Source organism: Scomber japonicus, chromosome 4 (genome assembly GCF_027409825.1).
Source record: "Scomber japonicus isolate fScoJap1 chromosome 4, fScoJap1.pri, whole genome shotgun sequence".
NCBI classification, from domain to species: Eukaryota; Metazoa; Chordata; class Actinopteri; order Scombriformes; family Scombridae; genus Scomber; species Scomber japonicus.
The window spans coordinates 31301857-31314072 of NC_070581.1; the positions used below are offsets into that span (position 1 = coordinate 31301857).

Here is a 12216-nt window from a genome sequence, read left to right on the forward strand (position 1 = left end):
CTAAGGTACTAAAATAACTCAATCTGAACTACTTATCATGATTATTTTGTTAGCATTAGCCAACTACAGCTCCCACAAGACTCATGGGATGTGCGGTTATTGAATGCTAATAAAATAATAGTTTCTTTATCTTCATGTTTAATGTCCAGAGATTTATTTATCTTAGACTATGAGCAGAAAACCCAAGGATCCTGTTTTGGCTCGAGGCTTGTGGAGCAGCAGGACTTCAACTGTGCATCGTATAGCTTTGGTTCAAGTGAGATTAAAAAGTGTTTGTGTGTTTCGATGTACAGCCTTTATCAGCAGCCTGCTTGTCTCACATTTTAATCTTTAGCTAAATGGAGGGAAGAGCGACCTCTGTTCAATGTTCAACACTTCCTAAACAAAAAAAAAAAAAAAGGTTTTGGCACAGAGCTACTTAAGAAGTTGTACCATTGGTGCCGTGTTGATCTCTATTTTCTACAACTACTAAGTGTTGTCAGCTTAAAACGATTACCCTCCGAGGGCGTTTCAACAGTAAAAAATCTAACTAAAAAGCATTGTACAGCCGTAATGTTAACTTAAAAAAAAGCAGAGGAGTGGGGCTCCACCTCCAGAGAGGCGACCCACCCTACTGGCCTACGATTAGGATGATGTAATCTGTCTGACTGGCTGCACTTTCATGAATCGGACACCTGACGTTTGACGCTCCCTCTCTTTCTGGCACGGTGGGTAGTGATGAACCACAGCCGAGGTGCTCACCTGTGCTGCATGTGTGTGTATCTCTGTGTTAGTGTGTGTGTTATTGTGTGTTTAAGGCCGCAGTGCATTATCGCATCAACCCAGAAAGGGGCTGCAAACAAACTAACAGCTACTTTCACGACCTCCCAGCTACACTGATTTCTAGACTTTGACTATAACTGGCCGTTTTGCCCGCCGACGTGGCCGACGGAGGTGAGAAACTTTTCCAGCTCCTGACAAAGTTAACCACAAAATTTTGTCTGGCGGCTGATGTATCCTGGAGCCAGTGTTACAATAGAGAAGCTGGTGTGTGTTCGTTGATAAGTGACATCTGTTTGCTGGTGACGGGCGGTGTTTATTCACAGGCGTAGTAGTCTTTGAGCGGTGCGAACAGATGCCTGATGACGGGGACGCTCCAGGACCGGCCCAGCAGCTTCTGCCTGGCACCGCGACCCATGTTGGACACGTCTGTGTAGTGGACGGGGAAGCCGAAGATCCTGCAGGGGGGAAAAATGATAATGCATGCTTTTGAATGGTGAAACAACATTTAACATATAGATTAGTGTTCCTCAAACACAAATGTTAAAAGGTCCGTTTATTAGTCGGTCAAGCCACAACAAATCAATGTATCCACCACCAACCAACTTAACAATACAGTGATGTCTAGTAGAAAAATAGAATATATGACTCAACTATAAAATGTCCTTTTCATAAAAACAACAAAAATCAAATAAATACTCAAAAACAAAACTTTTTTTTTTTTGTCAAGTCACAGCCTATCAGCACATTGTTGCCATGGAGACCAAAATACACGCACGTTGAAGGACTCGAGTCACACATCCATACCAGCGATAAAATGGATCATTCCGACTTGCGCAAACACTCGTATTTAATAATAATAATAATATTTTATGCAAGATTTTTCTTTTTTTAAGATTAGACCAGGGTCCGCAGATAGTTGTCCTGCGGTCCGGATGTGGACCGGAGTCCGCCGTTTGAGGATCCCTGATATAGATTGAACGTGTATTTCATGAATTGCTGTCTCAAATGAGAGAAAATTTTGCTAAGTGTGAGTAAAGTGATCAAAATATTCAAAATATATCAGCTATAAAACTTTAACCGAATTCTTACATTTGGCACCCCATAAAGCCAGGTTTCCAGATTTTAAACAAATATAAATATATATATATGCAAAATTTGAATTAATGCATATTTCCATCCACAACCATTAAGCAGATATTGGTAGCTGGTTCATCGAGATAAACAGTTGGTGCCATTAAACTATTGCAGAAGAAGAAGAAACAACAAGATGAGGTCATTAAAAGAGTCAAAGCTCAAACGATGAAAATGTGATGGAAATATGACATTTTTGTTAGTTTCATGTGTTCATTTGAGGAACATCACAGTCTACAGTTTTTTTCAGCTCTTCAGTTATAAAAACGTTTACACCTCAACCGAGCATGAAAATGTTTTTGCAAGGTTTTTTCCATTTTTCTCCCCACACACACCTCTTGGAAATATGTATGAAAACAGGTGGAAAGGAAGGAAATCTGTTTATGTATTTGATCTTAAAAGGTGAATGACGACCTGTTGTTTGTCAGCAATAAATCTCAGCCTGTGTGTGTGTGTGTGTGTGTGTGTGTGTGTGTGTGTGTGTGTGTGTGTGTGTTCCCCTCTCACCTCTCCAGCTCAGTGCACCACAGGATGTCCTCCTTCCCGTTCATCAGGACGGGGAAGTGTTGGTCCTTCCCTTGTTTGATGGAGTTGGAGCGTGTAGTGATGGTACGCACCTTCCCGAACTGTGGAAACAACAAGAACAGTGAGAAAGTGTGAAGAGCGGGATTAAAAACATGAATCCACTCAACAGTTTATCGTTGCGTCATCATTTCAGCAGTTTAAAGCAAAAATATCTACTGATTTTCATACACTTGAGTTTTTGACTGTTGGTGAGACAAAATACAAGACAAAGAAGGGAGGAAGGAAGGGAGGGAGGAAAGGAGGGAGGAAGGAAGGAAGGAAGGGAGGAAAGAAGGGAGGAAGAAAAGGAGGGAGGAAGGAAGGAAAGGAAGGAAGGAAGGTAGAAGGAAGGGAGGAAGAAAGGAAAGAGGGACAGAGGAAATAAGGAAGGAAGGAAGGTAGGAGGGAGGAAGGAAGGAAGGAAAGGAAAGGAAGGAAGGAAGGAAGGTAGAAGGAAGGGAGGAATAAAGGAAAGAAGGACAGAGGAAATAAGGAAGGAAGGATGGAAAAGAAGGAAGGGAGGGAGGAAAAAAGGAAGGGAGGAAGGAAGGTAGAAGGAAGGGAGGAAGAAAGGAAATAAGGAAGGAAGGAAGGTAGGAAGGTAGAAGGAAGGGAGGAAGAAAGGAAAGAAGGACAGAGGAAATAAGGAAGGAAGGATGGAAAGGAAGGAAGGGAGGGAGGTAAAAAGGAAGGGAGGAAGGAAGGAAAGGAAGGAAGGACAGAGGAAATAAGGCAGGAAGGAAGGAAGGTAGAAGGAAGGGAGGGAGGAAAAAGGAAGGGAGGAAGGAAGAAAAGGAAGGAAATAAGGAAGGTAGAAAGGTTGGAGGGAGGGAGGGAGAAAGGAAAGAAGATTTTGAAAGGTTGCTAAGGGCCGAAAAAATGTTCTGACCTTTGCAACTCTGCCGTGCTCCAGACAGTCCTGCAGCTCCAGCTTGTCCATCCCAGAGGCACAAAGAGGTCTGAAACAGAGAGCAGGTATCACACATTTAGGTCTGCGTGTGTGTAAAGAAACATGTGACATCACCCTCAAAAACTAAAAAACTAAAAACTACTGATGCAGCACACTGAGGCTTGCTTCTTTCAACTGTGCAGGATAACACACGCTTACGTACGTTTGCTATAATGAAAATGCAACATTGGGAGTTTTAACCCCAGAATGTGCCAAAATACAGGGAGGAGAAAAATGCATATATGTTATTTAGCACACGCATTGTGATTTACCAAACTCTAAAAGGTTAATTTTGCTGATGGTAACTGCGTCTATAAGTAATACCTTTGAGGGGGAGGTATTAACCGGCTGCGCGCTGTGCACAGATGACTTCTGTTACTGTGGAGAGGAGGAGACGGAGGCACAATGACAGAATACATACAGGACGGATGTTTCCCCACCCGTGTTAATTTTAACATCGACTTTGTCACAAATACTCTCCCATATGTCAGATATTTGTTTTTTGTTATAACTCAATATCTCTTCCACTAAGAACCTGATCACATTTCATTTTGGGCTTGGAGGCTTTCTGCTCGTCCAAACTCTCCATTAACACACGCAAAACTCTCATTTAACCCTCCTGTTGTCCTCGAGTCAAGGAAGGAAGGGAAGAAGAAGGATGGAAGGGAGGAAAGGAGGGAAGGAGAAAGGAGAGGAAGGGAGGAAGGAAAGGAGGGAGGAAAGGAGGAAGGAAGGGAGGAAAGGAAGGATGGAAGGAAGGGAGGGAGGGAGAAAGGAAGGGAGGAAGAAAGGAAAGAAAGACAGAGGAGAGACAGAGAAAGGAAGGGAGGAAAGAAAGGGAGGAAGGGAGGGAGGAAGAAAGGAAAAAAGGACAGAAGAAATAAGGAAGGAAGGTAGGAAGGAAAGGAGGGAGGGAAGGGAGGAAGGAATGAAAGGAAGGAAGGACAGAGGAAATAAAGAAGGAAGGAAGGAAGGAAGAAGGAAGGGAGGAAGAAAGGAAAGAAGGCCAGAGGAGAGAAGGAGGGAGGAAGGAATGGAGGAAAGAAAGGAGGGAGGAAGGAAGGGAGGAAGGAAGGAAAGGAGGGAGGGAGGAATGAAAGGAAGGAAGGAAGGAAGGGAGGAAAGAAGGAAGGGAGGAAGGAAGGAAGGAAGGAAAGAAGGAAGGAAGGAAAGGAGAAAAGGAGGGAGGAAGGAATGGAGGAAAGAAAGGAGGGAGGAAGGAAGGAAAGGAGGGAGGGACGAATGAAAGGAAGGAAGGAAGGAAGGGAGGAAGAAGGATGGAAGGGAGGAAAGGAGGGAGGAAGGAAGGAAAGGAAGGAAGGGAGGAAGGAAAGGAGGGAGGAAGGAAAGGAGGGAGGAAGGAAGGAAAGGAAGGAAGGACAGAAGAAATAAGGAAGGAGGAAGGTAGAAGGAAGGGAAGAAGAAGGATGGAAGGAAGGAAGGGAAGAAGGAAAGGAGGGAGGGAGGAAGGATGGGAGGAAAGGAGGGAGGAAGGAAGGAAGGAAGGAAAGGAGGGAGGAAGGAAGGAAGGAAGGAAGGAAAGGAGAAAAGGAGGGAGGAAGGAATGGAGGAAAGAAAGGAGGGAGGAAGGAAGGGAGGAAGGAAGGAAAGGAGGGAGGGAGGAATGAAAGGAAGGAAGGAAGGAAGGGAGGGAGGAAGGAAGGGAGGAAGGTAGAAGTAAGGGAGGAAGTAAGGAAATAAGGACAGAGGAAATGAGGAAGCAAGGAAGGTAGAAGGAAGGGAGGGAGAAAGGAAGGGAGGAAGAAAGGAAAGAAGGACAGAGGAGAGAATGAGAGAAGGAAGGGAGGGAGGAAGGAAGGAACAGTCAAAACAGACGGGGTCAGTTTGACGCGGGAGGACGACAGGAAGGTTAAATCCTGTTGTCTCCACCCTCAAAACGCACTGTGCACCCAATTTAGCACCTTTTATTTGGCCCTTAGTCTTTCACACTGCTTCTATCTGCTCACATGCACAGAAGAATATCAAACAGCTTCTTTTATAATGCAGATGTTTTGTAGTAACATGTCGACACTGAACAGATGTTTGTGTGTGTGGTTGAGGTGTTTGCTCACCTGTTCATGCCCGGCAGGTTTCCCCAGAAGTAGCGAGCACGGTGAGCAGCGGAGACCTCGATGGCGTCGATCATCACAGGGTTACACTGCAAGAAGAAAGACACACAGAGATGACTCATGATGAACTAAACTTTTCATGTGTTAGATCTCTATAAATCTCACTAGACACTAAATGTTCGAGATGAAATTACTCAAATACAGTTTACTACATAAACTCTGAAGTTGATCAGCTGTTAAAAAGTGTAAATTGTTGTATGAGGAGGGTTTATAGTATTTAACCCTCCTGTTGTCCTCAGGTCAAGGAAGGAAGGAAGGAAGGAAGGAAAGAAAGGAGTAGGGAGGGAGGGAGGAAAGGAGGAAGGAAGGGAGAAGGAGGGAGGGAGGAAAGGAGGAAGGAAGGGAGAAGGAGGGAAGGGAGGAAGGTAGAGAGGAAGGTAGGGAGGAAGGGAGGAAGGGAGGGAGAAGGAGGGAGGAAGGGAGGGAAGTAGGGAGGGAGGGAGGGAAGGAAGGAAGGAAAGGAGTAAGGGAGGAAGGAAAGGAGGAAGGGAGGAAGGAGGAAGGAAAGGAGTAAGGAAGGAAGGAGGAAGGAAAGGAGTAAGGAAGGGAGGAAGGTAGGAGAGAGGGAGAAAGGGAGAAAGGAAGGGAGGAAGGAAGGGAGGGAGGAAGAAAGGAAAGAAGACAGAGGAAATAAGGAAGGTAGGAAGGTAGGAGGGAGGAAGGAGGAAGGAAGGAAAGGAAAGAAGGACAGAGGAAATAAGGAAGGAAGGAAGGTAGAAGGAAGGGAGGAAGAAAGGAAAGAAGGACAGGGGAAATAAGGAAGGAAGGAAGGTAGGAAGGTAAGGGGAGGGAGAAAGGAAAGAAGGACAGAGGAAATAAGGAAGGAAGGAAGGTAGGAAGGTAGCGAGGAAGAAAAGAAAGAAGGACAGAGGAAATAAGGAAGGAAGGAAGGTAGGAAGGTAGCGAGGAAGAAAGGAAGGACAGAGGAAATAAGGAAGGAAGGAAGGTAGGAAGGTAGGAAGGTAGGGAGGGAGAAAGGAAAAACTACATCAGTTATCTCTTGTGTATCAGCTGTTTCTCCTCTACCGTCCTTGTGATTTACCTCCAGGTATCGTGAGATATCCCTCTTGTCGTTGACGCCCATGGCAACCACGTTCTCGAACATCCAGAAGAACGGCCGGTCCTCTCCTTCTTTGGGCTTGGCCTCGCTCAGCAGACGGTAAAACTCAAAGAACAACCTTCCTGTGCCTTCTACAACAACACAAAGAAAAGAAAAAACACGTCTGTTCAATACTCAAACTTTAAATATGCAAATATGATTCAAATATGCCAAAAATTAAGCTGTATCAATCACCAAAGACAACGAAAATGACAAGCAAGGGGAAAGGAGGAAAGGAGGGAGGAGGGAAGGACAGAGGAAATAAGGAAGGAAAGAAGGACAGAGGAAATAAGGAAGGGAGGAAGTTAGGAAGGAGGGAGGGAGAAAGGAAGGGAGGAAGGAAGGGAGGGAGGAAGGAAGGAAGGAAGGAAAGGAGGGAGGGAGGAAAGAAGGAAGGAAGGAAGGAAGGAAAGGAGGGAGGAAGGATGGAAGGAAGGGAGGGAGAAAGGAAGAGAGGAAGGAAAGGATGGAAGGAAGGAAGGGAGGAAGAAGGAATGAAGGAAAGGAAGGAAGGGAGGAAGCACAGTGTATTATATGACTTCCTCTGCTGTGAACCTACCATAGAGGCCTTTCCTTGCTGGATTGACAATGGACAGGTCATTACAGGGACTTCCTCCGATCACCATGTCAAACGGACCCCACTCCTGAATCTGAGAGAGAGAAACAGCACCATCTAGTGTTAGAATGAGGGAATGACAGGACTGCACGAGGTAGATACAGCATGAACAAGAACACAACTTTTACTTTGAAAACTGAGAGATTTCAGTACCAAGAATACTTGTTTCTTAACCCTCCTGTCGTCCTCCCGGGTTAAATTGACCCCATCTCTCTTTTGGCTGTTCCTTCCTTCCTTCCTGCCTTCCTTCCTTCCTCCCTCTTTCTTTAATTTTTCCTTCGTTTTTCCCCTCCTTCCATACTTCTTTCCTCACTTCCTTCCATCCTTCCTTCCTTCTGTCCTTCCTTCCTTCCTCCCTCCCTCCTCCCTCCCTCCCTCCTTACTCCTTTCCTCACTTCCTTCCATCCTTGCTTTCTTCATTCCTTCCTTCCTTCCTTCTTTCCTCCCTCCCTCTTTACTCCTTTCCTTCCTTCCTCCTTTCCTCCCTCCTTCCTTCCTCCTTGCCTCCCTCCCTCCCTCCCTCCCTCCTTTCCTTCCTTCCTTCCTCCCTTCCTTGACCTGAGGACAACAGGAGGGTTAAATTCTGCTTGAGTGAAGTTACAATCTAAGCAGTGGAATTCGTTCATTGGCCCTGATTTAACCCCCGACCATCTCAACTCTTAACATCTGCTCACCCTTTTGTCTTCTTGCCACCCATTCATATACAAAAACCCCTCCCTCCTCGAAACACAACAGCCCTTTCACTCTCAGACAATGAGCAGAGAGAGAGGGATGAAAGAGATGAAGGGGGGGAAAAAAAAGAAGGAATGGGAAACAGGGAGTGAGGGAGGGAGGAGAAAGAGAGGGATGAACAGAGAGAAAGAGAGAACAGGAGGTGGAGGTGGAGGTAGGGAGTTTTTAATCTCTTACATAACAGCTAATAGAGAGCGGGGGCGTGAACCCCTAAACACACACACACACACACACACACACACACACACACACAGGTTGGTGCAGCTATACTTGTTAGGACTTTGCAAACCAGGAACCTCAGAAATGGAAGTTTTGCCGCATTAGGACCAGGCTATGGTCCCCATGAGGACTACTGGTCCCAATAGGGTTAGTGTTTATACCAGAAACTGTCCCCACAAGGCAACAAAAACACGTGTACACACACACACACACACACACACACACACACACACACACACACACACACACAGCGTGACTAACTAACAAGTGAAAGGATTCCTGAGGGGATTTACAGCGGATGTCCTCTGCCCTGAACCACATCACTGCAGCTGCCAGCCTCTGTGTGTGGTGTGTGTGTGTGTGTGTGTGTGTGTGTGTGTGTGTGTGTATGTGTGCGTGTGTGTGTGTGTGCCATCATCCATCATTTTCATTTTAAGTAACTGTTCCTCTTATTCATGGTGTCTTTACAGCGAGTAAAAGCTGGATTTATACTAAGTTGCTGCACAGATGTGACTACACGCCTGGCTTTCAGAATAATCATTACTGACTGATTGTGTTTTTAATGCTGGTAGAGATTGATGAGGGTGAATACGAGATGACATGTAACACACATCTATCAAAGCCGTGTCCTCTGTGAGAATCGGTGTTTGTCATGCATGCGCCATTAATAGTTTTGAACCATAACAGAGGTCGACAGCACTCATATCCTCAAAGGCAAACCATGCATTTCATCAATTATGGAGCTTTAGGAGGTATTTATAAGCACATGTTTTAACTTTGGACCGAGTCAGGGTGGCTGCGTCAAGGTATTATGCTAAGCTAAGCTAATCGCCTCCTGGCTCTAGCTCAAACCGTAACACCACACCTGTCTGTAAAGGTACAGAGAGACGTTGACGTGAACGAGGGAAACAAACAAAAGGTTTCTCTGATGAGTCATGAGCACTTAAGGTGAACTTGATTTATCTCCCCCGACAGCTGAGCAGCTTTCAGACAATCAAACAAACATTGTTTTATTATCCTAATGAGTCCTCGCGTATCTTTAAATCTCAATGTTTTTAAACCTCAATCAGTGATCACTTTGAATTTAAACTAATCACCATCTACACGAGCTTTCATCACAGTGGATAACAGGTTTTCTGAAAGGCTGAGAGACTGAAAGTAATCGTGAAATTTTATCTCTTCTGCAGATAATTATGGTGTAGTTTATTGCGGCTGAAAACGCAGAGGAGCCTGAGCCAACTGAGCACTTTGTCTTCTCTAATAACCCCTTCTTAAATTTACTGGAATCAAATAAATAAACAAAAAGTATTATTTAGCTGTTGGTGTCAATGGTGACAGAAAGTATTTGTGTGTTTAAATACAGACGCACAGTTATGCACACAAGAAAATAAGAAATGCAGCTTTCTTTAATTTTTCTCCACAATTATGGAATATTCTTCCTAAAGCTATAAGAGATGTGAGCTCTGTGAACACATTTAATCTGGCTTTTTAATTAGTGTCATTTTATTTTTTACAAAATGTCTAATTTCATTTTTTATTGGTTTATTTGCTGTTGTTAAAGTTAGCTTAAGTTAAGTTAGTTAAAGTGAAAGTAAAGTTAGTTAACGTTAAAGTTAAGTTAGCTTAAGTTAAAGTTAAGTTAGTTAAAATAAATCCAGTTAAAGTAAAGTTAGCTAAAGTTAAGTTTGCTAAAGTTGAAGTAAAGTTAGTTAAAGTAAAGCTAGTTAAAGTTAAAGTTAGCTAAAGTTAAGTTAGCTACAGTTAAGTTAGTTAAAGTTAAAGTTAGCTAAAGTTAAGTTTGTTAAAATTAAAGTTAGCTAAAGTTAAAGTTAGTTAAAGTTAAGTTAGTTAAAGTTAAGTTAGCTAAAGTTAAAGTTAGCTAAAGTTAAAGTTAGTTAAAGTTAAAGTTAGTTAAAGTTAAGTTAGTTAAAGTTAGCTAAATTTAAGTTAAAGTTAAGTTAGTTAAAGTTAGCTAAATTTAAGTTAAAGTTAAGTTAGTTAAAGTTAGCTAAAGTTAAGTTAGTTAAAGTTAAGTTAGTTAAAGTTAAGTTAGCTAAAGTTAAAGTTAGCTAAAGTTAAGTTTGTTGAAGTTAAAGTTAGCTAAATTTAAGTTAAAGTAAAGTTAAAGTAAAGTTAGCTAAAGTAAAGTTAGCTAAAGTTAAGTTAGCTAAAGTTAAAGTTAAGTTAGCTAAAGTTAAGTTAGTTAAAGTTAAGTTAGCTAAAGTTAAGTTAGTTAAAGTTAAGTTAGTTAAAGTTAAGTTAGCTAAAGTTAAGTTAGTTAAAGTTAAGTTAGTTAAAGTTAAGTTAGCTAAGGTTAAGTTAGTTAAAGTTGAAGTTAAATGTATAGTTACAGTTTCTAGTTAATTATTCAGGATTGAACACTTTTATCAGTCAGATAAACTTTGAACGTTTCTCTTCCTCACGTTTTTCCTGGTGATGTCTCGGACGTCGTGGACGTACTGGATCCTTCCTTCATGTCTGACGACGCCCACTGAGATTGAGTCCTCGCACACCTCCGACGCCACGTACAGGTCCACCTTAAAACCCAGATCCCTCAGAACCAAGTAGCCTGCGAACACACACACACACACACACACACGCACAGAGTTCATATGATGATGACCTGCTGTATTTTCGGGTGAATTAAACATCGAGTGGTTTTTAATATTTCATCGTACTCACCAGTTGCGATGCCGTCAAACAGAGAGAGGACTCTGATTGGTCGTCTCTGCTCTGCAGGGACTGCTGGGTAAATCTTTGGTTTCTCCTGCAAGACAAACACGAGAAGTTACAGAGAAATTATTACAAATCACTTTCTTGTCAAACAGAAGATGCATTAAAGGATAATTACCGTTTTTTATAACCTGGACCTTATTTCTAGCATCAAATACGATCATTTACTCACCCAGACAACTTCATTTGGAGTCGTTTGGATGAAATTAGCTCCAGTGTTGTGCTGCGTATATCCGTATAATGCGAGTGCACGGGACACCGAAGCACAGCCTCTATATAACACATTATCTGCTGCGAAACTAGTTCATTACACCAATATTTAGTTATATTACGTTAGTGCTATTCCCCTCCGAGCCCGTGGTGGCATGTTATCAACATCCGGGGTCTGCAGGTTGACCTACTAACCACTGATCTGGATGATGTCATTTCAGATGATGTCAGATCGTTATATAGAGGGTGCTCTTCAGTGCCCCGTGTACTCTCATTATACGGATATACGCGGCGCAACACTGGAGCTAATTTCATCTGAACGACTCCAAATGACGCCAAAGTTGTCTGGGAGAGTAAATGATCGTATTTTATGCTGGAAATAAGGTCCAGGTTGTAAAAAACGGTAATTATCCTTTAAGCGTAAAAAGGTGATAAATTACATCTTATGTCCGCTCCTTGTCAATAAGGGAGAGAACACCTGAAGCTGATTTCATAAATTCCTTATAAATTATTTAAGGTGGACGGCAGCATCACGAGTTATCAGAGGATTTTAAACTCATCAGCTTCATTCGTTTTGAAGGGAAACAAACATAATCTGACATATATGAAAACATATGATGGCAAGGGGGGGAAAGCTTTACGTATCACATATTACAGGAAGACTGATGGTTGTTTTTTAAACTGGGATGTTACGGTTTGATTCAATCCAACACAGAAACAACACACAGAGGCTGTTTCACTTCAATACTTTAGATCAGAGGTGTCAAACTCATTTTCATTCAAGGGCCACATACAGACCAATTTGATCTCATGTGGGCCAGATCATTAAAAAGATGGAGGGAAAGAAGGAAGGAAGGAAATAAGAAGGGAAGGAAGGGAAGACAGGCAAAAGGAAGGAAGGACAGATGGAAGGAAGGACAGAAAGAAGAAAGGTACTGTAGGAAGGACAGATGGGAGGAAGGACAGATAGAAGGAAGGGAGGAAGGACAGAAAGAAGAAAGGGAGGAAGGAAGAAAGGAAGGAAGGACAGAAAGAAGAAAGGGAGGAAGGAAGGACAGATGGAAGGAAGGAC

General features: G+C 43.0%; 1 protein-coding gene across 1 annotated transcript in view; it reads right to left on the reverse strand.

The window, feature by feature from the left end:
- Positions 1-616: 616 nt before the first annotated feature.
- Positions 617-12216, reverse strand: part of LOC128357723 (DNA (cytosine-5)-methyltransferase 3B-like) — a 36786-nt gene continuing 25186 nt past the window's right edge. Inside the window, 8 exon segments of the mRNA XM_053318093.1 lie at positions 617-1217; positions 2401-2519; positions 3347-3416; positions 5479-5564; positions 6578-6726; positions 7194-7284; positions 10625-10770; positions 10884-10968. Of these exon segments, the coding sequence (XP_053174068.1) occupies positions 1076-1217; positions 2401-2519; positions 3347-3416; positions 5479-5564; positions 6578-6726; positions 7194-7284; positions 10625-10770; positions 10884-10968 (888 nt within the window). The 3' untranslated portion in view covers positions 617-1075.